We start from the raw sequence: 27682 nt of genomic DNA on the forward strand, positions 1-27682 counted from the left end.
CAGTTGTGAGAACAGCAAGCTGTGATGGTATCCCAGGTAGTGAGCCTAGTTCTTTTATTTATTCTTATTATGGGATGTTTCATAATACCAAAGAATAGATATCCTACACATTCACATGTAGGACGTCAAAAGTAATCAGGATGCCTGGGTGGCTCAGTCGGTTAAGCATCTGCCTTTGGCTCAGGTCATGATCCCAGGGTCTTGGGATCAAGTTCTGCATCGGGCTCTTTGCTTAGCGGGGAGCCTGCTTCTCCCTCTGCCTGCCATTCCCCCTGCTTGTGCTCTCTCTCTCTATCCCACTATCTGACAAATAAATAAATAAAATCTTAAAAAAAAAAAAAAACCCACACATATATCTAAGTACTCACCACCCCTATCCAACCCCGGCTCCCCCCACCCCCACCTAGCTGGAGACACAGAATATTGCCGATGAAGCTGCTGGTGTGCCCCTCAGTGATCATAACTTCCCTGCAAGGGTAACAACTAATGTGAATTTGTGTTTATCATTCTCCTGACGTCAGTTATATGTTTACTACATACATGTATGACTCTAAATAAGATATTGTTAAGTTTTGGATATTTGGGTACTAATCCAAATGCAACTATACTTTCTGGTTTCACTCTATGTTTTGTTTTTGGGGATTCATCCAGATCACTGTGCAAAGTTCATTTTTCATTAAGGTTCATAGTTCATCAAAGTTCATAGTTCATTATTTGCCCTTGCTGTATAGTGTTCTGCTGTCTGAGAATACTAATTTATTTCTCCATTCCCTTATTGATGGACATTTGGATTTAGCTTTTGGGGAACGTGACTAGTGCTGCCAGAGCCTCGTACATGTCTCCTGGGACACACATGCACAAGTGGCTCCAGGGTATAAACCTGATCCTAAAATTCTTCGTTGATTGCTCAGAAGCAAAGGCCTACTTTTTCTTCACCTCAAGGTTCTGAGCCCAACATTCTCCTCTCCATTAAACTCTTGTTTCTTACACATTAGTTAGGATTCACGATGTGGGCCACAAAAATGCCAACTCAGGTGAGATTAAGCCAAAAAATGGGGGGAGAGGAGAGGAACATATTAGAATGAATGATTGAACAGTCAGGAGGGTGACTGATTTAAACTTGGACTTGACACTGTTGACACAGCTCTGGACCTGGCCTCTCTGTCTTCCCTCCATCCTTGGAGAGGCTCTTCCCTCCTCATGGCCGGATGGTGGCACTCATTTCAGCCTCAGGTCTGCCCAAGTTCAAGTCCAGTGGGAGAAAGTGCCCATCTCTGTAGTCCTAAAAAAGTCTCTCAGTGTCTCTCTGGCTCCTCACCTACTTGTCTCTAAGCCAGTCTCTGTTGCCTGCTCTGTGGGTCTGACTGCCAGGCCCAGTCACACGCCCACCCCCGAGTGGGGGTGGCCGGTCAGAGCCCTAAGGTCCTGGGTTGAGAATGGAGGAGAGGGGTGTTCCTCACAAGGAAATGGGTACCATTCCTAAAAGAAGGATAATGACCACAAGATGAACAGCAAGTGTCCTGAGCTTGTCGTGTGACTTTGGCCAAGTTCCATTACATCCTCAGGTGTTACTTTCTTTATCTGGGGGTGAGAGTGATGAGCTAAAGGTCTGAGATCTGGTTTGGCCTCTGGACTCTTCCTTTGTGGGCTCTGGCCGCCTTGTCATTCTCATCCTTGCTATTCTTGTGCCTTTTAAAAACACAGCTGGTGGGGCATTGTAGCAACTCTTGCAACTCTTGGTCTCAGGGTCATGAGTTCAAGCCCCATGTTAGGTGTGGAGCCTACCTAAAAAAATAAATAAATAAATAAATAAATAAAACCACAGCTGGGCCTGACCTCCTCAGAACTTTGTACATTGGCATTTGTTGCTCCCGTCTTCCAGAACATTTCCCTAGTTTAAGGGTCAAAAATGCCAGACTGTGGTTCTGAGCACATTCCTCTGGTGGACAACATGATTTTGGAGGTAGCTCACCACAGGATGACTTCTCAACCCAAGCCCACCACCACCACGGCCAGAAGCCTTTCTAAAGCACCTCACCATGCTCACCACCCCCATTCTTTTAGGCTACAAACTCCTTCAACATCTTCTGTGGAACTTTAACCCCCATGATGCCCCTGAATCTGATCTGTCATAGAGTTTGGTCATCTCTTTTCTCTAGAACGTCCCTCAGACCCTCTCTGTGGTTCTCCCTGCTTGCTCACATTGACAAAGCTGGCAGCCATATTGTTACCTGCCCTGTGGACAGGCCCAGTGATAGGAAACCAGGGGTGGCCTTGAGCCAACAGCCCACAGGGACCTGAGTCCTGCGAGTGGCCACATGTGTTGGCTTGGAAGCAGACCCTTCCCCAGCTGGGCCTTGAGCTGATTGCCATGGATGGCGTGGCCAACACTGTGTCTGCAGAAAGCTAGCTACATCCTGCCTGGATTCGAGCCCACAGATGCAGAATGAGCTCCATGAAAAGGTTATGAAGAAATGGAGACAGCAGGACTCCTTATCTTGTTTTTGAACTATAAGGAAATGAGTCTAAGATTTCCCCATTCAGGAGGACGGGGCATTTTTTCTTCTTCTCGTAGATACTGTATTAGTCAGGGTTATTCAGAGAAACAGAACCAACAGGAGATACACATATAAATATATGTATATGACAAAGAGAGGGAGAAAAAGGGAGAGAGGAGGAGGGGGGAGAGTGGGTAGAGGGGGAGAGAGATAATTATTTACTCTGAGGAATTGCCTCATATAATTGGGCCTCATAAAGCATTTGGGAGTCCAAAATCTGCAGGGAAGGCTGGTAGGCTGGAGACTCAGGGAAGAGTTTCAAGGCATCCAAATGTAGTGTGCTAGTAGAATTCCCTCTTGCTGGGGGATTCAGTAGATGTCCTATTAAGGCCTTCCGCTGATTAGATGAGGCTCATCCATGTTGTGGAGAATAATCAGTTTTACTCAAACTCCATCAATTTAGAGGCGCCTGGGTGGCTCAGTGGGTTAAAGCCTCTGCCTTTGGCTCGGGTCATGATCCCAAGGTCCTGGGATCGAGTGCTGCATTGGGCTCTCTTCTCAGCAGGGAGACTGCTTCCTCCTCTCTCTGTCTCTGCCTGCCTCTCTGCCTACTTGTGATCTCTCTGTCAAATAAATAAATAAAATCTTAAAAAAAAAAAAAAAAAACTCCACCAATTTAAATGTTAATCTCATCCAAAACCCACATTTGCAGAAACATCTAGAACACTGACCAAATATCCGGGCATTGTGACCCAGCCAAGTTGACAGAATTAACCTTCAGAGATACCCCCTATCAGGTTAAGTGAATGTCCTTCTATTCTTAATTTGTTAAGAACTTTTCATCAATCTTGGGTTTGTATTGAATTTTATCAATTTTTAAAATATTTTCTTTTATATTATTATTCTCATTTGTTCTATGCATTGTTAAATGGGATATGACAGGAACATGAACTATCTCTCAGTTCACTCTTTGTTTGGTGTTCCCATTGCCACCACCTGTGCTGGGCAAAGAGCAGCTTGCCAGCACAGGCCCAGGGACTGTGATGGGGCAGCTTATAGGGCCTTCCTGTCCCTGAGGAAAGCTCTGGACCTGGCCCAGGAGGGGCCCACAGGCTGTAGCAAGAGCCTTGCACAATTGATTTGGAGTCCGTGGGTGCCTGAGTTGCAGTCTTCACTCAGGTTAGAATGGGCTGATGAGACCTCAGGCAGTCAGGGAACCTGGGGTAACAGCAATTCATCATGGGGTAAGAAGGGAGGGGGAAGGTGGAGACAGACACACTCATATGCCCACATGCACCCTCATGCACCAGGTGTGGCCTTAAGCCTCAGCCCAGCCCACTCTGCATGGAACTCCTCGGCCCTCTCTCTGGCTTTAGGGAAAGTTCCTGAAATGGAACAAATCTTTTATTATTATTTTTTTCCTACTTGTACTCCTCTCACTCCCCAGAACATAGGTGCCCTGCATTACCCAAGCTGCAAAGTTGAGGGATAGTCCTCCCCACTGCCCAGTCTGCCCAGGCCTTCTGACCCCACCTGCCCGGGGAGCTCACCAAACTACCGCCTGAGGGAACAGCCACCATGCGACCGAGTCCTGGCTTCAGACTAACAGCCACAAGTTCAGGGTCCCAGGACAACCCTCATTTCCAGCCAGCTGGCTGCCAATTCCAGGGTCCCTGGGACCTCAGGTTGGATAATTGGCTAGAATGACTCACAGAACTCAGGAAAGCTCTGGATTTAGGATTAATGTTTATTTTAGTGAAGGAACACAGACTGAAACCAGCCAGAGGAAGAGATGCACACGACAGAGTCCAGGAGGGGTTTAAATAAACATGGAGCTCCCAGTCATTCCCTCCCCACAGAGTCAAGGGTGGTGTGGCCCCCATCCAGCAACAGTGTGTGACAGTACCCACAGAACATTCCCCTGGCCCTTTGGTGTTCAGAGTTTTTACTGGGGCTCAATCATATCCTGCCCACGTGGCTGACCTTTGGTCTCCAATCCCTCTGGGATGTCAGGCTCATGGCTTTAATTCCAGTTCCTCTGGAGGTGAGAATGTATACCAACTGTTTCAGAGTTCCCATCACAAATCACTGTGAGGCTGTCCAGCAGCCAGAACCCCAGGCACACAAAAAGACACTCCTATCAGGTAGGCCATTCGAGGGGTGAAGAGATCACCCTCTCAGTAGCCAAGAGCCAAGGCCAGACCGCTCTTTAGGTAAGGTTAATTCTTCCTTGTACAATAAGGCATGCTATGAAGTAAGGACCCAAAGATGCAGTGTGGCATAGCAGTTAGAAGCCTATGTAGGTTTATTTTATTTTATTTTATTTTATTAGATTCTATTCATTCATTTGAGAAAGAGACAGAGAGGATGAGCGGGGGAAGGGTAGAGGGAGGGAGGCAGAGGGGAAGCAGTCTTCCCACTGAGCTGGGAGCCCGACCCTAGGACCCCACGTAACCCCAGGACCCCACGCAGGGCTTGATCCCAGGAACCCGAGATCATGACCTAAGCTTAAAGTCAGACACTTAAGTGGCTGAGTCATCCACATGCCCCAAGCCTGGCTTGATTTTAAAGTTTCCAGTTCCAGTGCTGGCTTTGCCACTTTTGAGCTTAGTGACGAGCAAACTTCTTAAGCCTTGTTCATGCCTACTAACAAAATTGGAAGGCTCACAATTCCTGATTTTAAAATTGATTACAAACTACAGTAATCAACACAGTGTGGTCTAGCGTAAGGACAGACAAACAGATCAATGAAATAAGTCCAGATATACACCCTCACATCCACAGGTGACTGATTTTCAGGGAACCCTCCCTGAAGACCATTCAATGGGAGAAAGAATAGCCTTTTCAACAAGTGGTGCTGGGATAGCTGGATACCCATATGCCAAAGAAAGAAATTGAACCCCTATCTCACACCATATACAAAAGTGAACTCAAAATGGATCAAAGACCTAAGTTTAAGGGCTGAAGCCATAAAACTATTAGAAGAAAACAGGTGTAAACCTTCATAACCATGGGTTAGACTGTGGTTTTTTAAATACAACACCAAAAGCACAAGCAGCAAAAATAAAATAAAATAAAATATATATATGTGTGTGTGTGTGTGTGTGTGTGTGTGTGTGTGTGTGTGTAAATGGCACCATCAAAGTAAGAAAGCTTCTGTGCTTCAAAGGATAGCCTTAGGAAAGTGAAAAGGTAACCCACAGATTAGGAGAAAAATTGCAAATCATACATTGGGTCAGGGATTTGTATGTAGAAAATATACAGAACTCTTAATAAGAAAAAGACAATCCAATGAAAATGGGCAAAAGATCTGAATAGACATTTCTCTAAAGAAGATCTACAAAAGGCCTAGATTATACAAAAAGGTCCCTAACATCATTAGTCATTAGGGAAATGCTGATAAGATACCACTTTACACCCACTCCCATGATTGAAATCAAAAGACAGACAACAACAGGTGGGGGCTAAGAGGTGGAGAAGTCGGCGCCCCAGTATAAGGCTGATAGGAATAGAAAAATGGGGCAGCAGCTTTGGAAAATGGGCTGGCAGGCCCTCAAGAGGTGAAGCAGAGAATTACATTATAATCCAGCAAATGTATTCCTAGGTAGACATGCAGAAGAATGAAAAACACTTTCCACATATGGACTTGTACACAACTGTTCATAGAACCATTATCTGGAATGACCAAAAAGTGGAAACAACCCAAGGGTCCATTATCCAGTGACCATCAGGTAAGTGTGGGACTTTTATTCAGCCACAGAAAGGGATGAGGCACTGATGCCTGCTACTACGTGGATGACCCTTGAGCACATCCCACCGAGTAAAGGACGCCAGACACAAAAGGCCACATACTGTATGATTCCATGTATAGGAAATGCCCACAAGAAGCAAATCTATAGAAACAGAAAGTAGATTAGTGGTTGCCTAAGGCTGGGGAAGGAGGGTTGAAGTTGACATCTAAGAGGTGAGGGGTTTCTTTTTGGGGTGACAAAAATCTTCTCAAAATGACTGTGGGGAGGTTTGCCCAACTCTTTGAATATGTAGTAAAAACCATCGAGTCATACTTTCTAGAAGGATGAATCATGTTGTGTGTGGACTATGGGTCACTATAGTTGCTTAAAGATAGTATCAAAGAAGAGTGGGAAAGGGGAGGAGGGGACGAAGAAAAGGTTCTCAGGACACAGTGTGATTCCTGATGTCTGGAGCCACCTCTCAGTCAGGCCCTGACCTGCCTACCCCTGGTCTGACACTGGCAGCTTGTACCCCAAATCTGTTGTGTTCGGCATGAGAGTCATTGCATGGGAACATGTTTCTAGTCAGACCAGCTATGCTGCACACTGGTCTGGTGAGTTTACTTCCAGCTCCTCTCAAGCCAGCAATGAAAGTGAGGAAGAACTTGGGGTGCCGTGCAGCCCTTCTGGGCCGTGAGAACTGCTGCAGAGGCAGCCCAGGGGTGGACAGCCCAGTGAGGGCTGTGGCCCTACCCAGCAGTGCTTGGGCTAAACCCCCAGCCCCTGGAGGGTTGTCAGAGAGCTGGGGTCCCTGAGCTGCCTCAATTCTGCGATGCTCAAGGCCTGGCCCCCAGGGCCCGGTGCTTCATGGCAGTCCTCAAGGCCTGCAAAATGGCGCCCTGGCTGTTCTGCACATTATAGTCACTAAGTTGCTGCAGGTGATCAAAGTCTTCCTCCTTGTAGGTCATGTTGAACAGGTAGTAGGGCGAGGCGGTCCCAGTGAGATCCACCTGGCCCGCCGGGAGCTCTGCAGGGCTGCGCTGGACACCTGCCCAGGGGTGAGAGGGATTAAGACTAGGACCCAGAGGCCTCCAGAGCTGGGCAGGAGGACGCCTTGCGGCTGGGCAAAGGGGTGGGCTGCTCCTCACTGAAGGGCTCCTTGCTCTCCCCCCAGCTCTCTGTGTCCTTTGCCCAGAAACAGAAATGTGGAGAGTAGGTACTATTTGGAGATATGAAGGGTTTGCTGCTCCCCACACTTCCTTGTGGCAATGCACTCCCACTCCTGAGGCAACACCATGGTATCTGTTTCACCTTCCCGGGCAAGGAGCAAACAGCTGGACCAGAGTCAGTCAGCCTAGTGAAGAGTTCTTAAAACTCATGATGGAAACAGGAGTCTGAAAACCAAAGGGATTTCTGCTTTGTAAGAAGCAGTCTTTGTTGAAAGAGAGAGAGAGAGAGAGAGAATTCCAAGATGCAGGCTGAGCCTGTTAAGGGTAAAGCTGGAAGGTGTGGAATTAGAGCGGGAACCAGAAAGCCAGGAATAACACACAGAAGAAGTGAGGCTTCCCCACCTGAAAGGTCTGACCAGTTGGCAGGAGGCAAGGACTGGAAGGCATAGTGATGAGGTTTTACATTTCAGGGACCCCTAGAGTAGAGGCCCAGCTTCCTGAGAAGGAAGGGCTGGGGTAGGAGGGAGAAGCCAACTGAAATCTCAGGAAACGTCAGGAGAATCTGAGAGCCTGGGGCAGGGGGCCTCTTGGTCCCAGCTGCCTGGCCCTCCAACAACGTGGTGCCAAGCAGGGGTGGAGATGGCTGCAGATGGGGATGATGCAGGAAGGCCTCTGGAGGCCCAGATTCCCACACACCACCCCAGGAGAGCAGAGGAGCCCAGGTACAGCTGAGGTGAGCAGGGATGTGTGGGGACAGGACAGCAGCACCGTGACTTTGCCAGCAGAGAGCTCTGCAGGGACATGGCGTCCCCAACAGAGACCAGCACACTGCCAGGTCCAGAACTGTGTGGAACTAGCCTGATGACCCCTCCGCCCGCTGGCCCCCATGGGAACACCGGGAAGCTCGCAGGCCATGCCTCCGAGGGTCTGGCCTGCCAGGCTTGGGAGGAAGGGAAGAGATGCCTTACCAGGGGCTGAGTGGTCCCTGAAGGAGGCATTGACCAGTGGGAAGTGCAGCAGGAGCGGGGCATCAGGGCAGGAGGGGTCTGAGAAGAGGTGGCACTCTGGTGGCTGGTGTTGGTCCTGAGGGCTGGGCTCCACCCGAGGGAATGGCAGTCCCCGGGCCCTGCAGTACGCCTCAGTCTGCTGCAGTGCCTGGTTGGGGGTAGGGGGCCCAGAGAGAACTGGCTACTTCCTGGTCATCTCAGGTCAGTGCTCTAGAAAATGCTAGAGCTCCAGCCCAACTGGACTGCTCCATGTTGGGACAACCTGGTCCTAGCCTGTGTGTGGTCCAGTTATGAAACCCAGTGTCTCTCAGAGGGAGGTGAAGCAGTCCAGTGGCCGGCCAATGTTGTTCGGTTAGTATCTTCAGGGGAGGCAGAGACCTAGCACTCTGCTCCCATCTGGGATTCTGTTGCTAGGTTATGCAACTCCACAGAGCCTTGAGGGCCTCAGTAAAGGACCCACTTCTATACCAGAGCCCTATTCCTGCCCCCATCCCGCCCTACTCCTGAGTGCCCAGAGACCCCCTCAGGGAATGGTTGTGGACAGGCCAGGATCTCCTCGCAGATTCTTCTTGGGTGGGTGTTTCCTCCCTGTCCACCTGTCCTGGGAGCCCAGCGCCCCAGCACCTCCATAGCCCTTCCCAACCAAGGGCCCTGGCAGGAGTCTGTGAGTCAGAGCCTGTCACCCTTCCCTCCCCTTGGGGACCCAGGAGGTCAGGGTCAGTGGCCCAGTGGCTTGCCCCTGGAGCATGGCCTGACCACAGGGTGTCTGGGGTTCCCGTGGGGCAACCAGAGGCACCTCAAAGGACGAGGGTAGGGAGTAGTCAAAGGAGAGAATGAGGTCCAGCCTGCGGCCTGGCCGGAACATGGAGGGACAGCTGGTGTTGAGGAAGTAGCCGGCATCTACCAGGCAGAGCTGGGGCTCCTGAGGGGTCAGCTGGCTAGCGGTGGAGTCTAGCGGGCAGTCTGATGGGGGAGGCAGTTGACAGTCAGTTCCTTGGCCACATGTCTTCTACCCTTCACACTGCAATTGCCTCCATGTCCCCTTCTGTCCTCTGGCGTCACTCTCTGTGAGGACATGCCACCCCAGCCCTTCCCAAGACCTTCTGCAGGCCGACCCCAGAAGGGTATGCCATGACTCACCCACCCCCAAGTCCTCTGCCAGTCCTAACCACGGTCCCCGTCGCCCCCGAGGGAGCCCAAGCTTATTCCCTAGGGAGACATGGCGTGGGCCCTTACCTGCCCAGGTGGAGAAGTCTTTCTGGCTATAGTAGTCCCGGTGCAGCTGAAGGCCCCGGAGGAAGTTGCAGCTGTGCTGGTGGAGAGGCCTGCCCGTCAGCAAGCCCTTAAACGCCTTGGCCAGTGCCGTCCCGGGTTGTAGCCATGAGGCCTCGAGCCACGAGGAGGTCTTCAAGGAGGCAGGAGACACCTCTGGGCTCAGAGAAACAGATATTGGTCAGGTGAAAGGCCTGGAAATGCCTGGGCCTGCTTCCCCTCGGAGAGTGCCCCTCCCCCAGCATCTGAAGAGGAAGCTGCCTCAGCCCAGGCTCCCCTTCCTGCCTCACTTCTTACCCAGGTTCCTGATCTTGTCCTTGAGGTGCTGCTTCCGGGTATCGTCAGAGCTGAGGAAGTCATACCAGACATCCAGCAAGTTCAGGGACAAAATATTGCTCCAGATACCTGAAGGCCAACCCCCTGACAAAAGTCAGCCTCAGGCCTCAGCATTTGGCCTCCCATCACACAGAGGGCGGGGATGCAAAATGGGAGGCAGGTGGGCTGCTCTCACAGCCCCACCCCAGTGTTGTCCCACCACCCCCTCTGCCAGGGACTCTGCCAGACCTGAGTACAGGAATCATGCCCAATTAGGGAGGCCTGGCTCGGGACCAGCCACAATCTTCAGAGTAACCACCACTCACCTTCCAGAAAGCAGATCCGGGACTCAGGGAGCTTCCTCATCAGCTGCCCCATGAAGAACTCGGAGCCAAAGAGTTCGCTGGGGACAAAGGCTCCATACTTCAGGAACCCAACCTCATAGGGGGAAAACTCCACCCACTCTATGGGAACAGGAGTGAGAGGCAGGAATGAGAGGCAAGTGGGGTGGGGAGCGCCCCAGCTCTGACAGGGGCCAAAGATGCTGCCCCCAGCCAGCCCCAGCTGGCCCCAGCCTTCTCCCTGCCTGGCTGACTCCTGGACTGACCATCCCCCCCCACCCAGCCCCTTGACCACATCCCCACCCCCAACCCCCACCAGGTCCATGAGCTCTGCGGCCTGGCTCATCAGCCCATCAGAACCGCCTCTCTTCCCAGAAGGCTGAGCAATCTGTGTAAGAATTCCCTGTCTGAATTCTCTAAAGACCCATGCACAGGGAGGTATGCATGTATGCGTGTGTGCATGAGTGTGTGTGTGTGTGTGTATGTGTTGGAGGGTTAGTGGGCAGGGCTAAAGATTGTACCCTTGAAGTCGAAGGTCTCCAGATTGTTCTCTTTGACATTGAGGCTCAAGTAGAGGGGCAGAGGGTTCTGGCCCTGCTCCAGTGCTGTTCTCTGTTCTGACAGCTTCTGGTCCATCACCTGGGGTGGGAGGCATGAGGGCCTAGATGTGGTTGGGAGACCCTAGAGGCAGCAACTCCACCAGGACTGCGTGGAGTTGGTGGGGGGCGGGGGGCAGAGGCTGAGGGTGAGGAGGCAGCTCTCCATTGGACTTTGGATGGCATGGGTGGGTGCACCCATCCAGTTCTCACTCCCACTCCCATATTCTGACCAAATGCAGGGGTTGCCATATAAGGCTAAGGAGGTTGCACACTGCGTATCTCAAGAGAATGCCATTCACAAGGACTATGGTGTCAGGAGTGACACCTCTGCTCCTGTGGTCTGTGGCCCCATCTTTATGGATTGAAGGGTGGAGGGGATGGGGACCCTGATGCACAGACCACACACACACACACACACACACTGCTTTCCAGAAAGGACACAGGGATCCCCTTTTACAATATACACTATAAGCTCCATCAGGGGATAGGCTGCCCCTTCTAGATTTACATGAATGCAGTCCAAGTCTCGGCCTCTCCAAAATGCTTTCCAGGCATCCTTGCCTCTCCCTTACCTGCCCCCCTCTCTCCTGCTTTGCACAGTATGAAGTTGTACCCCATTGTTTATTCTTGCCTCTGTTTCCAATTTTCTCTTCAATAAAATACCCAGTTCTTCCTTGATGGCAGAGACTATGGTTTGCCTTTTGGGACAGCACTCCAGAGTTCTAGGGGCAGAGAAAGGTCTCGTTCCTTCCCGGGCCAGAGATGCCAATAGGGTTCATGTCCAGCATCAGCAAGGTTAATGGTGGTGGCTGCCTGAAGCCACCCTTAGGAGAGAGCCTGCCCCAGGCTGTGGCTGCTTCTGACAGAGGGAGACACGTAGCACGGACCCACAGGCCCTCTCTCGGGTTTCTCCGAACTGGAAGGCACCTCACTCAGCAACTAGACCTCGGAGGTTCCCAAACAGCCTGATCTGCCCTTATCAACTGATTTACCTAGAGAATGTGCTAAATAGATGAGTAGGTTACTTCTGAGAATCAGCAGAAGCCACTGAGGAATGTTCTTCAATCTCCCCAGATGATTCTGATGATTAGCCAAGTGTGTGTCCCAGGATTCTAGCCCCACCTTCCCAATGAGGAGTCCCCCTCCCATACCCATGGCAAGGACCCTGCATTCCCCGGTGTATGCCTTCCTCCCGCAGCCCTCTGTCACTCATGGGTCCTCGTCCTGCGCCCCCTCCCCAGGTTCTGCAGGAGTACTCTGTGGGACCTGAGTTACAGGAAAACCGCAGGAAAAATCCCCCAATGCAGCTCAAGCCCCTGGCGCTTTGTACCATAGCGACAAGTCAGACCCACAGGTGTGAGTGTGTGTGGGTACTGAAGAGGGAGGGAGCTTGATTAATAACTGTGATTTCCCTTCTCAAAGTCTTCTGATTCGGGAATCCTGTTTGCCTGCTCTTCTGACATGTAAGACGAGGGGAAATGTGTTCTTTTACTCCAGAGGCTCCGTTTCTGACGTGGGGAAAAAGGGTCAGCTCACTCCCTCCATCTACTGAAATAGATGAAATACTGAAATACAGTATTACTTAAATAATACTGTATTCTTTTTCCTTTTAATAGCTCACCAGCAGCGGCAGGTGCTCCAAGCCCCGCCCCCCATCCCCCCACCCCCATTTTCAAATGAGTGTTCCCAGCCCTGCAGGTCACTGCTCTGATGACTCAAGTGTCCCCAGAAGATGTGGGAGCTGGGTGTGGTGTTGGAGATGTGTTGACATGGTCTAGGTACTGTATGGGCAGGGGGGACTAAAGCCAAAACCTTTTTGGCCAGAATTGAAGAAAAACATGTAAGACCTTAATTCAGGAAAAGACAAGGGGAAAAAGGGTGCCAGGGTCCTGGGATTAAGTCCCACATCAGGCTACCTGCTCAGCCCGGAGTCTGCTCCTCCCTCTCCCTCTGCCTGCTCTCCCTGCTTGTGATTTCTCTCTCTCTCACTCTGCGTCAAATAAATAAATAAAATCTAAAAAAAAAAAAAAAAAAAAAGACAAGAGAAAAACTATGAGTTTCGTCCTGAGGATGGTGAGCAACTTCTAAGCAGTTCAGGGCTTGCCAGCAAAAGATAAAAGAAAAAAGTTTGATAGACATGGTTTGAGAAGCACTGATTGTAACTGGTATATTTTACAAGCATGTTTTTGTTTTGTTTTGTTTTCAAAGCCTGAAGCAGTATTCTAGAGGTGTGTAGGCTAATAAAACTCTGTGTAAAGTTCAGGGTATACTATTTCTGTAATAATAATATTAATGAAATTGTGATTTCTTATGGATTTATATTTTCTGACATTTAAAATGACTTTTGGAGCTGTATATTGGCATAAAATAGAGATAATAAATGCTTTTACCAAAAAACTTAGATTTGAAATACACACTAAATTTATCTGATTAAAGAATTATTTTAAAAAGCATACAATGAATGTTAGCTTTAAGACATAAAGCATGATAACTAAAAAGAAAATATTTGAAAAGCTTTAACATTGAGACAAATTTTTTTAAGCCACATGGGTGCTCATGCCACAAGATTTTTTTCTTGTGAACCAAAAACACCCCAAACCTTAAGTTTGTCTTTTAAAAAATGACTATGGGGGCGCCTGGGTGGCTCAGTGGGTTAAGCCTCTGCTTTCAGCTCAGGTCATGATCTCAGGGTGCTTGGATCGAGCCCCGCATTGGGCTCTCTGCTCAGCAAGGAGCCTGCTTCTCCCTCTCTCTCTGCCTGCCTCTCTGCCTACCTGTGATCTTTCTCTCTGTCAAATAAATAAATAAAAATCTTTAAAAAAAAATGACTATGAACCTTGTGCCTTGTACCTTAAACCTTGTTAGGTCATTACTGGAGGATCAAATGGTAATTAAATGAAAGTCTTATTTATAGCCTCAGATCAAACTGCATTTTTTAGCACCTCAAAAGTAAACTGTTAAAACAAGCTTCTCCCAACTCTATAGTAATTAACTGCCACCACCAGGCAGAAAAGTCATTAATAATTCACAACTGAATTAGCAGAAGTTCACAACTGAACGTGAACTTTAAAAGCAGATCTGAAGAATACATAGGATATATTAATAAAATAATATTTCAAGTAGTTACATGGGTTTTAAAAATTAAATGCCACTTCAATAAAAATTCTTTTTTAAAAAGATTTACTTATTTATTTTAGAGAGTGTGCATGGGAGCAGGGGGAGGGGCAGAGAGAGGGAGATAAGCAGACATCTTGCTGAGTGGGGACCCCCACATGGGGCTCCATCCCAGGACCTTGAGATCATGACCTGAGCTGAAACAAAGTGTCTGATGCCTCACCAACTGAGCCACCCAGGTCCCTCTCAACAAAAATGCTAACATCTCTCATGAAATATGACTAGCTGATTCTATTACATGTATAGAAGAGCAAAGGGCCAGAAGGAGCCAGGGTAATGCTGAGAAAAACCAAGGTGGCGAATGGGGGTAAATCTCCTCTATTAGATACCTGCATGCATTACAAACCCAGGGTCTCTAAACCAGTGCAGTGTTGGCCCATGTTGGAGAATCAGCCCCATTAGAATGGAAGGGAGCTCAGAGAGTTCCATGAATATATGAAGGCTGACACAGGATACAAGTAGTGATGCAGATTTGTGGAGAAAAAAGAATAAGTGGTATTAAGTTTAATGTGTTTGCTATCCCTATGGAAGAAAAATAAAACTGGGTTCGTGTTCACATAATACCTGAAGATCTATTAAAGACTAAGTCCTAATTGTGAAAAACAAATCTTTAAAACTTTTATAACAATATATAGGAGATTATAACTTTAGGAGAGAGAAAGATCTCTCTCGGGAGACTCTAAATGCACAAACCATAAAGGAAAAGAATGATAGACCATATTATATTAAAATGATGCATGAAAATCTAGTAGAACTGATAAAGGATTAATATCTAAAATCTATAAGGCATTTCACAAAATAATTTTAGAGGTGAATTAATAGAAAACTGGAAAAGGATTGCAGTAGGTAATCCACAGAAGAGGAAGTCCCAATGAGAAATATACATGAAAATATGATCAGTCTCACTAAAAATCAAGGAAATGGAAAGCTAAAATAAAATTTTGTATGACACCCATAAGATGAACAAAAAATTAAAAGTCTGAAGAGCGTGTAGAGAAAAAAAAACGGATACACTTAGAGTGGAAATGTGAATTAATGAAACCTTTTTTGGATAACAATTGGCAATAGGCAGGAAAGCTGAAGATGCATTTACCCAATGTGCTAAGAACCAGAACCCTGGGTATGTATCTTCGAGGTGCAGAGAACCTCTAACATCTCTGAACAAGAGACTTGTTCAAAACCATCTCTGCAAGTAACACTGTATTTTTCTTAAGGATGTACAATAACAGGTATATACAATAAAATATATAATAGAGGTAAATAAAGTATGGTATGTAATTATATGTTATGTATTATATAATCCAATCATGTATACAGACTGAAGATATAAATGTGATGAGAAACCCAAATTCAGGATGGTGGTTGCCTCTGGGGGTGGGAGGGAAATGGGACTGGGGAAGCATCCACAGGGGGCTTCAAGTCTTTCTGTAACATTCTATTTCTTAGGCTTGTTGGTGAGATTGGGCATATTCATTACATTATTCTTTATGCTTTATGCATTTTCTTAGGTCTGAAGAGTATTATAATATTTAATGATAAATATTGTTTATATAATAAATATTGTTAAACTAATACATAAAAAATAAGAATGGTTGGTAACTTCCAGGGAACATTGCTCTTACCAGCAAGAATAAAAATTAAAGAAAAAATCCAATGCAATTCATTTTTGGTTAGTTTACATAATAATCTTTCTTGGTCAAACTTCTGATGCCCTAAGATAAGGAAGGTATGAATCATTCCTCTGCTAATGTATTTGATGGTTTACTTTTTTATAAGGAATGTTAAGGATACTTTTTTGTGTGTTTTAGTTGTTTCAAGTGCTTTAAAAGAAACATTCAGATAATTATATGTGGTAAAACAATAGTGGAAACAAAAGAACTGATTTCAGTAATTGTATCAGTTAATGTAAGATGAAGCAGTTGACTTACTAAACTTACCTTAAAGAAGCAATTTATAAAAAATGTTATCTGCTCAGTTTGGTCTTCATGGTGTTACAATAAACAGTAAAGAAATATAATAACTGGGGTCCCTGGGTGATTCCAATGGTTAAGCCTCTGCCTTAAGCTCAGGTCATGATCCCAGGCTCCCTGCTCAGTGGGGAGCTGGCTTCTCCCTCTCCCCACTGCTTGTACTCTCACTTGCTATCTCTCAAATAAATTAAATAAATTCTTAAAAAATATATATAATAGCTAATAGGGGCGCCAGGGTGGCTCAGTGGGTTAAAGCCTCTGCCTTCAGCTCAGGTCATGATCCCAGAGTCCTGGAATCGAGCCCCGCATCGGGCTCTCTGCTCAGCAGGGAGCCTGCTTCCTCCTCTCTCTCTGCCTACCTCTCTGCCTACTTGTGATCTCTGTCTGTCAAATAAATAAATAAATCTTTAAAAAAAAAAAAAAAATTTATATATATATATATATATATATATAAAATAGCTAATAATGTTAACTCTACGCCAAAGAACCATTGAGTGTTCACAACAAGCCTGTGAAATAAGTACTATTCTCACTCATCCCCACTGAATAGAGGCCAAAACTGAGGCACAGAGAAGTTAGTAACTTGTGAAAGAACACAGAGCTAGTAAGGGGCACTGAGATTAAACCCAGGCAATCTGGCTCCAGAGTCTGTGCTTTTAACACTACCATGAAGATATAGAAGAAGATATTCTATATTGCAGTATTCATAAAATAAAAATTATTCGAGCAATCTCACTGCCAACATAAGCATAGTGAAAGTTCTGTTTGCTTAACTGACCTTGGCACTGACTCGTCCCTAAGCTCCTGAGAGATTCAGAAATGTCTGTTTTATGGCCATGAACTAAAAAATAGCCTGACTCAAAAAGGCAGGATCCCAAAGTACAGCAGGCACTGAGACACTATGGGAGACACCCTGCGTCCTTTCCCCACAGATCCCAGCCTCCTTCACCCAGAAGGAAATGCACATGCGCAGCAGCTAACCGCGCGGCTGCCCCAGGACCACAGGTGCACGCTGGTCCAGCCTTGCCAGCATTGGTGCTCTACCTGGTCGTGCAGCATGGACTCCAGCACGAGAGCCCACAGGTCCACAAAAGTCGTGGGGTAGCCTTGCTGCGCGCGCAGCTCCAGCTCCTGGTGGTAGCTCACTAGGCGCTCCGGGGAGAAGACCTCCATCTTGCTCTTGACCAGGTGCTCCCTGGCATATTTGATGGGTCCTTCAAGGTCCTTCTGTGACCACTCGGGGTCCCCGTAGAGGTGGGCCATTGTCCTGGGAAAATAAAGGGACAGTATGACAGGAGGCAGAGGCCCCGGATTGGGTCACTGCGACATCTCCTTCCCCCCTCCCACTTCTCCCAAGGTGATGCTCCTGCAGCCAAGGCCCTGCCCATCTGGAAAATGTGTCTCGGGGCTTTCTCTCAGATCAGCGCTGTCCAACTTAAACATAATGTGAGACACAGACATAATCTAAAATTTCCCAGTAACCACATTTTGAAAAAGTAAGAAGAGAGCAATAAAAATTAATTTTAATGGTATTATTTTAATTTGATATACCCCCAAATTCTCACTTCAACATGTAATCAATACAAAAAATTAACATAATTTTTTTTTTTTTCCAAACAAGTCTTCAAAATTCTCTGTGTATTTTTATCTTTATACCACATCTCAATCTGGACTAGCCACATTTCAAGTGGTCCATAACCACAGGACTAGTGGCTACTACATTGTACAGAACAGATCTAGACCCTACACCTATCTTCATGGGCCTGTCCTGAAGCCCTTGCAGACTGCTTACCCACAGCTGTCATCTAAAATCCTCTGAGTTTACTCTCCTTTTACTGCTTCAAGTCACATTTCAGTAAGACACAAAGAAATGAATCTCGAAAAGTGAGAAGTCCCACCTCATCATAGGCAGGGTGGGGTATATAGGAAGGCAATGTTGTCTTTAAGTAAGAGGTTAAGATAGTACCTCTTCATCTCAATTTCTCCATCTATTCTATAGGGACAGTAAAAATTAAAACAAACAAACAAACAAACAAACAAAAAACACCCTAGAGAGTGTTATGAGGATTTAAATGAGATAATCATGTTTAAAGAAAAAAGATCTATTGACTTGGATTTCCTGATACATGTCAGATCAGGTGTTTTACTTGGGCTGCCCCAGGACAATCATATGGAGTAAGAACTACTATTACCCCATTCTGGAGATGAGTCAACTGAGAATCAAGGGAAATCGGTTGCCCAGTAAGGGGTGTTGCAGAGACTCAAACCCCAGCTCCTCCTGAATCAGCTGCCTTAGCGTCTCTGGTAGCATGGAATGGGTGTCTTCCAACCGCTTCTCACAGGAGGACCTCTGTAATACCTACTTCCTCCCTTTTGAGAAAGCCACCTGGCACCCATCGGACTGTAGTGCTCACACCCTCTTGACTTCCCTCTTGACACATAGAGGGGTTCCCCTGGTGTCTGCTCCATTCTCCTCTAGGACCCGATCATCTCTGCTCTTCCAGTCCCCAGGCCCCCTCACCATGTAGAGCCCGAGATGCCGCTGAAGTAGGTGACACAGTCCAGGAGGCCCAGCTTCTGCAGGGCCAACAGGTGGCCGTAGAGAGCGGTCATGGCCCGGGCACCTCCTCCTGTGGCCATAATGCCCACAATGGGGACCTGGACTGACACAGACACAGGCCAGCTTAACCAGGGCCAGGATGGAGGGAAGGGACCTCGGGGCCAGAGCCTGATGCAGTCAGTCTTAGACCAAGAGCAGCCAACGCCTCCCTCTCCCAGGAAGTGACAGCTCTGGGCCCTGGATGGGGCCCGAAAGGGAGTGAGAACCCCACAGCTTACCACCCCCCGCCCTCCCTCACACAGCCACTCTCATCTCTGTTGACTGGAGTGTCTAGAGAGGGCGAGGATCAGGTAATTCCTTAAGGCCAGTCGAAGATACTGCACCCACATTCCCCTGTACTCCCAAACCTCATCTTCCTGTAGGTCTCTGTCCAGCTGCAGGACCTGCTTGAGAGCCTTGGCCACCACCTGCTTCCTCCTGCTCAGGAAGGCTTTCTCCTCTGCACACAGATCGAAGCCCAGGTGCACATCCAGCTCCTTAGGGCTGGGCCAGTAGAGGATCCGAAGGTCAGGGAGGCACTGCATAGCTCAGCCACTGGCTGGCCAAGCCCAGGATAGCTGCCATATTCCTTCCCTGCTCTCAACCCCAAGGGCCACCCATTCCTCAGCACTCCTTGCCTCATGACCACCACACACCGTCCCCCCCAGATATGAATGTCCCTTACCAGCCCTCAGCCTTGAGCTGCAGCCTCACTCCTGGGGTCTGAAATCAAAATGAGAGACTGGATTAGAATATTCTCAACCCTGAGAGGTATGTGGGTATCCCCTGGGGGCCTGGGCTCCCCATCTTTATTCTCACTGGCACTTCCCATCCAGTTGAGGCCACTTACATTTGTAGTAGGAATGTGAAAGGTCACCTCCTTTCCTACGGCCAAGGACCTCAGGGGCACAGTGAGATGCCAAGCTGACTTGTCTGAACTCCAGCTGTTACTTGCAGAGCTCTGGAAGGAAATATGCATTCATTCAACCAATCCTTACTGAGTATCTAGACAGATGGACACAGTCCCTCTCTAATAATATAATCACAATATTTACAGTTATTATAATTATACCACTTATAATGACTAATTATTAAAATACTTGCTGACATTTTTTGTTCTGAGTTGTGTATATGAATTGATAACAAAATAGGTAATGAACAGATGTTAGCAAATGTTATACAGGAGAAAAAATGTGGTAAAGGAAGTCCTAAGCAGTGTGATATGAAAAAATAACCAAAGGTGTGGTGTGTGGGGTCTATTTAAGATGGGGAGTCAAGGAGAGCCCCTCTTGGCTGAGATCCAAAGGAGGAGGAAGTGGAGGAAGAAGAGGAGGAGGAGGAAGAGCAGGCAGCCTTGGAAGCAGCCAGAGGAGAACCCCGAAGGCCCCTGGTGTGTTGGGAAAGCAAGAAGAGACATATAGGCTGGAGCATCATGAAAGAGGGGGAGCACAGAACAAAGTGAGGCGGCAGAGCTGGGCAAGGGCCAGGCCATGCAGGGCCTTGGAGGCACAGAGATGGGGTTTTCTTCTAAGAGCATCGAGGCAGATGCCACCGAAAAGTTCAAACAAAGTCTGACAAGGCAGGGCAGTCCCCCCACCCACTCCAGGCTCCTGGTCATTCTCCCTATCTGCCAAGAGCTTGGTGCCTCTCTGGGGGAGGCTGGCGAGGCCACAGGGGCCTGGCATTGGCCTAAGAGGGGACTGCAGCAGCTGGAGCTGGCCCAGGGCAGGGAGAGCTGCAAAGCCAGGACCCACCCTCAGACGCGCACTCAGTTTTCCCTCCTGGGCTGCCATGTAATGGAAGCGGAAGGCAGAGGCTGGACCCAGCACGGATGTCTGCGTGTCTTCATAGGACCCCTTCAGCACCAGCTCCAGCTCCAGCTTGCCCTGGTCTAGGCAGAGAGTGGGCAGACTAGCATGAGGGGAACAAGAGCCAGGAATCCAAGCAGGGACCCCAGGAAACTGGCAGTATTGCTTGGACGTGGGCGAGACCTGGGAGTTTGGACCATGAGAGCCAGGATTCTGGAATGGGCTCTCCCCAGCCCACTGGGCCCCCAGCCCCCATGGGACTCCCACTTCCTGCAACACACCCTCCCCCAGGTCAGGGAGACCCTTGAGTCCACACGAGAACCTGTCGCCCTCGTGCTGTGTGAGCAAGAAGAAAGAGGGCCTGCACAGGTGTCCCAGCCACTCCATCTAGCACTGAGTAGGCCTCACCCGTGACTGTGGTGGTGCTCCCAGCATGGTCCAGACAGACATCCAGGCAGGACAGCTCTCGGGCCTGGGGCAGATCACATCGTGGGCCTGGGGCTCAGCAGGGAAGGCTGAGGTCCCCTCAACCTCACCCCCTGAGCCCCACTGTCCCAAATCCACCACACACTAAACAGGAAGTGGGACCAGAGTGGGACCGGAAGGAGAACTGCCACCCCCCTCCTCTGATTCTGGAGCAGCCGGGGGGGGAGCCCCACCTCCGCCCAGTGCACCCCCCAGCTTTCAAAGATCTGCTGAACTTGGGGGATCTCTGAAGGCTGCCCGACCCCCAGGCACCATTCTTTCCTCTCCGTGTTTCTCTGCAGGCTCAGCCTGGAGAGTGCCTTCTCCCACAACTGCTCCCAAACAGTAGCACACAAACCACTGGCCTACAGGATGATGGACCAATGTCCCAGCTGTCCTCCAGCTGACCAGCTTGCCAAAGGAGTCCACTGCATTCTCTGTCATGCCTGTCACCTGATGCCCACAGCCCACCCAGCTCCTGACTGACTCTCTCCCTCAGACTGGCTGAGTTTACCTGCCCACCACCGCTCTCCAGCACCTCAGATAAAAAGCAGCTGCCACAGGTATGACGATTTTAACGTGCATTTGTAAAAGTAACACTAGCCCATCAAGCAGGTCCTGGTATGACCCTGAGGGTAGAGGCCTCCTTCCTTCGCATTAGGCCCTGCTGCCAGGTCATGCCTGTGTTACAGGCTGGCGACCTTTGAGTGGAAAGCTTCTAGTCCATTGTTTACCACCTGTTCCTGTTGCTGTGAACTTGTTGTGAGCTTGCACTGTTTCAGAAGAGCTGATCGAGACCCTCCACTGTCTCAAGGAGGAGCCGATTGACCCCCGACTCTGTCCCAGAGCCCCTGGCTGGAAGTGCAGTGCTTTGGAAACTTCCTCTGGGCCTCTGCTATGCAGTGCTAACACCCCAGCTGGGCATGGCTGGCCTGTCGCCCACCATCTTTTGAGGCTAAGAGCTAGGAGTCCATCATAGGTAATGAAACCCTGTCGGGAGCACCTACAATTCGCCCCGAGCCTCCCTCAGCCATCCAATCTTGGGCCCAAATCTACCCCCAGCAGAATCTCGGTCTCCCTTTCTCCATGTTCTCTTAAGGCCCTGGCCCTTCCCAGCCCCCAACCCCTGACCACAGCCCCAGGGGAACCACCAAGGTGGGTGGCCCAGGGTGGTCTTACCACAGTGCCCTGTCTCTGCCTGTCCCTTTGGCAACCCCAACCTCAGTGTTGGTTCTGGGGCCCCTCCCTCAGCTCCCCCTCACAAGCCTGGGGAGGGTGGGTTACCACAAGGACGTTGTTGGTGATGAGGTTTTCTGGAGAGTCTGACCTGGAAAAATCAGAATATCCAGAGCTCAGCCTGACAAATGCAAAAGCTCCCTATACTGAGCTGCCCCTCACAGCACAGTCTCAAGCCCCCATGGGGCCTCCCTGGGTGATGCCGAGGGACCCTAAGTCCTGGATACCACTCAGGGGGAGGGAGGGGCTTCTGAAGATTGCCATGTGGGAGAGAGAGGGAGAGTGTGGACAAGGAAGCAGTGACCTTCCTCTCCTCATTGCTCTAAGAGGACCCCTCCCCTCCCACCCAGACTGGCAGGGGTGGGGGCAGGAGGGACAGAGAATCTGGGTCAAAAACATTTCCCTATATAAAGCCTGGGTCCTGAGGCACTCCCTGGGCTGTGTGATTATTACTCACGTTTTTTCCAGCTTGAACTCCACGTCCAGCTCCTCCTGTCCCTGAAATCAATGATGAGCAAGTCGTGAACATTTATACATCTTTAGAGGTGACATAGTTCTTTGACCATGCATTGTCTCATCTCGAGCAGTAGCTCAGGGAGGCGCAATTACTACACTTCTTCCCACTTTACAGATGTGGGAATTGAGAATTGGGGGAAAGAGGGGCTGCCTACCCAAGTTAGCCACAGCTGATGAGTCTGAAGAGAACAGGCCTCTCTCCCTGGCAGGGCTGAAGGAGGACATGAGGAGAACAAGCCAAAAGAGGCTTAAGGATGCCCTAGTCCTCTTGAGAGGGACCTGACCCCAGAAACCCGCCCTCCCATTCCCCAGCCTTCCCCTGCTGGAGAAGAAGCAGAGACCTTCATAAAGCAGGCCTTGGGCACCACAGGCAAGCAGTGAGCAGGAGTGACGGAGTGCCCCCTCCCCCAACTGCCCCAAGGGTTAGTTACGCAGGTTTTGATTGATATCAGTAAGTTCACCACCACCAGAAACCTCCCTCCCGTGACTAAAATCTCTGCAATGAGTGATTCAGTCTGCAACAGTCAGTTAAGCCTTCTCCTTTCCTACTACAATATAAATATCTCTGGGAGGGGCTTCCCTCTTTTGTGAACACATTCAACACAGCAGCATTCCAGCAGAAGGGAGAAGCTGGGGAACTTCCTCAGCCTGGAGGGCAGAGAGGCGGGGCGCAGAGGGGTGGGACTCCCCACTCACCTGGGGACGCAGGGAGAAGGTCTTCCGGAGCAGCTGGCCTGGGAGGATTTCTGAGACGTCATAGAGAACCCTGAAGCAGGCATCGTCCTCTGTGACTGAGTCCTCATCATAGACATTTAGCTCCAGAACATTCTAGGGACCCGAGAACAGCAACTTAGCACATTATTTACTCATTACTATACTTCATACCTGTTGAGCCCTTGCTTGATGCCCAGGGTCGGAAAAGATTATTATGCCTCCATACCTTGTACTTCAAAATAAAAATAATAGTAAAAATTAAAAGCATTAAAAGGAAATCCAGCAAAGTTCCTCATCTTCCCCTGCTAATTTTTGTTTTTATAGAAAATAAAATTCTTTCAATGTTTCCCCACCACTGCACACTTTCCCCCTTTGCTGCCCCCAAGGCACCATATGTACCAGGCAGTGTTTTAGGAGTCTTCCACGCTTTATCTCATTTGACCTCAACAACCCCCTTAGGAAGGGATTCTTACTGCCTCGGTTCCACAGATGGGCTTAGAGAGGACCAGCAACTTGCCAGAGATCAGGCTCTCAGACACAGGGTGGGTCACACGTTCTTTTCCACACAGCACACTTGGCTGGGAACAAAGACACTCCTCCTCCCCAGTGTCTCAGACTGAGCCCTGGAGGAAAAGTGTGCTCTGATAGGAGGATACAGCCTGTCCTTAGGTGGGTGGTCCGGGCCTTTACCTTGACCTGACTCTGGATTAGGAAACTGAAGGTCTCATTCCATACAGGATGACTGGAGTTGGTGATTGTTTTGGTCTTGAACTTTGTTCCAGGGACGGTTGGCAGCTCTAGGGTCACATAGGGGTCTGCCTCACTCACTGCCAACGTTAAGAGAACAGAGTAAGAGAGAATTCCTTACACTCCTCTCCAGGGGCCTCACCATGGTTCCTACCATGACCTTGGCGGCCACTGCGGGCAGCCCATCCCAGCCCCCAAGTTCCCACCTGGGCCTTTCCCACAGGGCCTGGTCATCTCTACACCCTTGGAGCCTAGGAAACTCACACAGGTCAGTCCAGCCCAGGTTCCGTGCCTCCAGGACCCTCACCGTGAGCCTCCAGCAGGCAGAGGCCTTCCCCTAGAGGGAGAGAACAGACTGCTCAGTCCCTCCTGCTCGGTCCCCAACCCCACCCCCTCTGTGCTGAGGTTTCTCCTGACACACTCAGTGATGCTGCCAGGCATTCTGGGACCAAACAGTTTTCGCCCACCACTGCCCTTGGGGCTGTGGTCCTGGGCTTTCTGGGCAGCAGTAAGGGCATGGAAGACCAACCGGGGGTGGAATATGTGGGACTCCTTACCCTCCGGGGACAGAATTGCTTCTGAGCTTCTGTGTGCACTCCAGGACAGGGGAAGGACAGAGGCAGCCCAGACTCCCCCTCATCCCCGAGGCCACAGCCTGTGTGGGCTACAAAGTGTCCCCACTTGTTCCTTTCCAGCCAGTCACCATATCTAATTTGAGCATCGTTGCCCATTTCTCTCTCTGGTCACCAAGAGCCTCTCAACCTCAGAAAGCCCACTGTCCCCTAGCAGGGTATTTTTCCCAGGGTGAAGCCCCATTTCTCATCACCTCTAAAACCATCACTAACACAGAGCATCACAGGATAGGCTGTGACAATAGATACAATGATGGGTCATTACTCGGGGAGGTTGAGTGGAGTAGGCAAGGGGATATCTGGATCTAAACCTTGGTCCTCTGCTTACTTGCCATGTGACCCTGGACAAGTCACTAAACCTCTTAGAGCCTTCATTTCCTCATAAATAGTGGGACTAATTAATAGAGGCTAAATGTGTTAATGTCTGCAGAATGCTTAGCAAAAAAGTAAGCAGTTTCTAGATAATTATTATTTATTACTATTTATTAAGGGCTTGTTCTGTTTCTAGGTGCTGTACTAAGCAGATTATGTATTCCAAATCGATTTATCCTCTTGACTCTCCTAAGAGAGTACTCTCATTTCCTCCCATTTTACAGATGAGAGAACTGAGGCTTAGAAAGGTTGCTGTAGGTCACAGAGTTAGCAAGTGACCTAGATAGGATTCAAGCCCAGGTCTTCAAGATCAGAGCTCACACCTCCCGTACTGTTCTATCTCCCCAGGACTTTGTTCCTTTGTAAAAGCATGCAACTTTCCCCCACCGCCCTCTGGATATCTAAACAGTAGAATTTCATAGATTTGTCCTAGACCAATACAGATATTGAACTAACTAACTAATAGGATTCTCCTGAGGGCATTGGGTCTTCCCCTCCCCTGTTGAAATGTCCTGCCTTAATTGATGACTGACCCTGAAAATTGTGAAGGGCTTCTCCAGCAGGGATTCCCCGCACCCCTCCCCAGCCCCCTGCCCCTTCCCATAGACTCCTGGGAGTACCTCCCTGCGGGGAGTCTCAGCCAGTGTTTCTCCCTATGCAGGGACCCCAGGGCATCCTCCAGCCTCCTCTCTTTGGAGAGGCTCGGTGCTGGCCCCTGCCCATCACCGGAGATATGACCCAAGCGAATCTGATGTGGCTGGAGTTGCCCATACAGGAGTCCAACCATGGGATCTTCACCAGCAGAAGGAAAATGAGCAAGCTGCCTTTCCCCCTGCGGGCCCCCAGCAACCCGCTGTGTTAGGGAGGTTGTAGAGAGGAGGAGTGGACACTTCAGGCTCAGCCTCAGGCCCTGTATCTCCTGAGTCGTGCTGAGCCGATGCTCCCGGGTCTTGCAGCAGGCAAGTCCCAGAGCAAGTCCGGATGCCTGGCCTGGCCTGCCCGCCCTGCTCCTGCTGCTGGGACAGGCTCCAGGCCCCTGTTCCAGCAGGAAAGAGGCTGGGCGAGGCCACTGCTGAGGCTGCCCCGGGAGTCGACTTGAAGGTTGGGTGTTGAGGGTCCGATCTCGGGGATTCAACCATTCCCAACAGCATCTGCTGGGGCTACGTGCTTTCCAGGCATGTGGGCAGACTCAAGCCCCCAGAGTCGCTGCACCTTGGGCTTCAGTTTTGCCCCTGGGCTGGGTCTAGAGCAGGCAGAGGAAAAGGATGCCCAGCCTTCTCCAGGGAGATGAGGATGAACACAGGTACACAGAAACCTCCAGGGCTGGGTTCTGGGGCTCCAGCTGCTGATGGGAGGAGCAGATGGAGCCCGAGCTGTCCAGCCCCTCCACCGCCCGGCTCCTGCAGCCTTGGGGTCTTTCCAGACTGGCATCTGGGCATTTTCATCAGTGTCCACTTGTTTTGGGGGGGAAGTCTTCTAGATCTCAGGCTGACAGGGGCTGGGGCAGGAGGTGTTGTCCTTCAATGAAGGGGTCCCTCTCTATGTTTCCCAGGATGGCCTGGTACCTGACTTGAGCCAGGCAAGTTTTCTCCAGGAGCACCCGTCTGGATCTACTTGGCTGGATCTGACTCGGGCCTGGGTCTCAGGGCCAAGGCTCCAGAAGCCTGGCAAAGTCTGAGAATGAGGCAAATGCCTCAGGATGGTGAGCTTGGCACACTTAGCCTCTTTCATGGCAGCGGCACCAGGGAAGACCCAAAGAGACAGTCCCTCTGGCCCTGGTCCACAGCACAGGATGAGAAATCTGCCTGAGAGAAGCACGTGAAAGGAGTGGGCTAGCAGTCTATAGATCTCTTTGGCCTGGTGGCAACCTCTTCTCTTGGCCCAGTGAGTAACTGGCAGTGGATGGGGACTTGGCCTGGCAAAGCTCTGGGGACACACAGGGTGGTTTCTTGGCCCCTGCCAGTTCAGGAGGCCCACTACCTGCAGAGGTGAACTATGGGCCTGGTGGGGTGTCCTCTTGTGACACGCAGCCACTGTGTTCTCTGAGGCGGTATGCAAGCTTTGGCAGGGAGGAGGGTAAGGACCTCTAAGGGGATCACTCACAGTGATCAGAGGGAGAAGGTTCTGTTCTTCCAGGCCCTCCCTTCTATGGATGCCGATCATCCATCCACCCCCTCCCCCACTCCCCATTTCCAAGCACAGACTCTCTTACCCTTTGCCTCCCGCCCTTGGCCCCTGCCTGGGCAGAGACCCCAGCCCTGGGAGCCAGGCCTTCCCCTGAGGCCAGAATCACCTTGGTTTTCACTGAGTCAGGCTTCTCAGAATGCACCCCGGCCCCAGGTCCTGCCCTGAGTGATACCCATGAGCTTGGCAACACTGTTACCTGGTGAGGATGGCCAGGGGGTCCCCTAGTTGTCAGTCTTTCCATACCAACCCTTCTGGCTCCACTTCAGATCCAGCTCCTGCCAAGAGGCCAGCTCCCTGGACGGCTGTCAGCAACTATGCTAATGGGATGGG

The 27682-nt window shown here is 49.8% G+C and overlaps 1 protein-coding gene across 6 annotated transcripts; it reads right to left on the reverse strand.

Annotated features, from left to right (window-relative positions):
- Window positions 1-383: 383 nt before the first annotated feature.
- PLA2G4D (phospholipase A2 group IVD) lies at window positions 384-27682 on the reverse strand. Of its 6 annotated transcripts, XM_047737836.1 has the most exons (21): window positions 27549-27682; window positions 24426-24498; window positions 24105-24241; window positions 23397-23528; window positions 22642-22682; window positions 22233-22275; window positions 20892-20955; window positions 20430-20566; window positions 19526-19636; window positions 19361-19398; window positions 19044-19179; window positions 18598-18734; window positions 17121-17343; window positions 10855-10972; window positions 10319-10456; window positions 9975-10082; window positions 9642-9833; window positions 9202-9368; window positions 8367-8553; window positions 3806-3883; window positions 384-1781 (listed from the first exon to the last, which is right to left on the reverse strand). In XM_047737836.1, the coding sequence occupies exons 1-21, from the start codon at window positions 27591-27593 to the stop codon at window positions 1693-1695; spliced, it is 2394 nt and encodes a 797-aa protein (XP_047593792.1). In that variant the 5' UTR covers window positions 27594-27682; the 3' UTR covers window positions 384-1692. The 6 variants fall into 6 exon arrangements, with proteins under 6 accessions (XP_047593792.1, XP_047593793.1, XP_047593794.1 ...); XM_047737837.1 differs by lacking the exon at window positions 3806-3883; XM_047737838.1 differs by lacking the exon at window positions 384-1781 and having other exon boundaries at window positions 3654-3883.

This window comes from Lutra lutra, chromosome 7, assembly GCF_902655055.1.
Source record: "Lutra lutra chromosome 7, mLutLut1.2, whole genome shotgun sequence".
Taxonomy (NCBI): domain Eukaryota; kingdom Metazoa; phylum Chordata; class Mammalia; order Carnivora; family Mustelidae; genus Lutra; species Lutra lutra.

What these genes read in the sequence shown, in the direction of transcription:
- PLA2G4D (XM_047737834.1), bottom strand. Translation starts at nt 27,593, where the DNA reads ATGGAAAGACTGACAACTAGGGGACCCCCTGGCCATCCTCACCAG. An exon ending in GGACAAGATCAGGAACCTGG is followed by an intron (nt 9,834 to 9,974) that starts GTAAGAAGTGAG and finishes CTCTGAGCCCAG; the next exon opens with AGGTGTCTCCTGCCTCCTTG. An exon ending in AGACTTCTCCACCTGGGCAG is followed by an intron (nt 9,369 to 9,641) that starts GTAAGGGCCCAC and finishes CTCCCCCATCAG; the next exon opens with ACTGCCCGCTAGACTCCACC.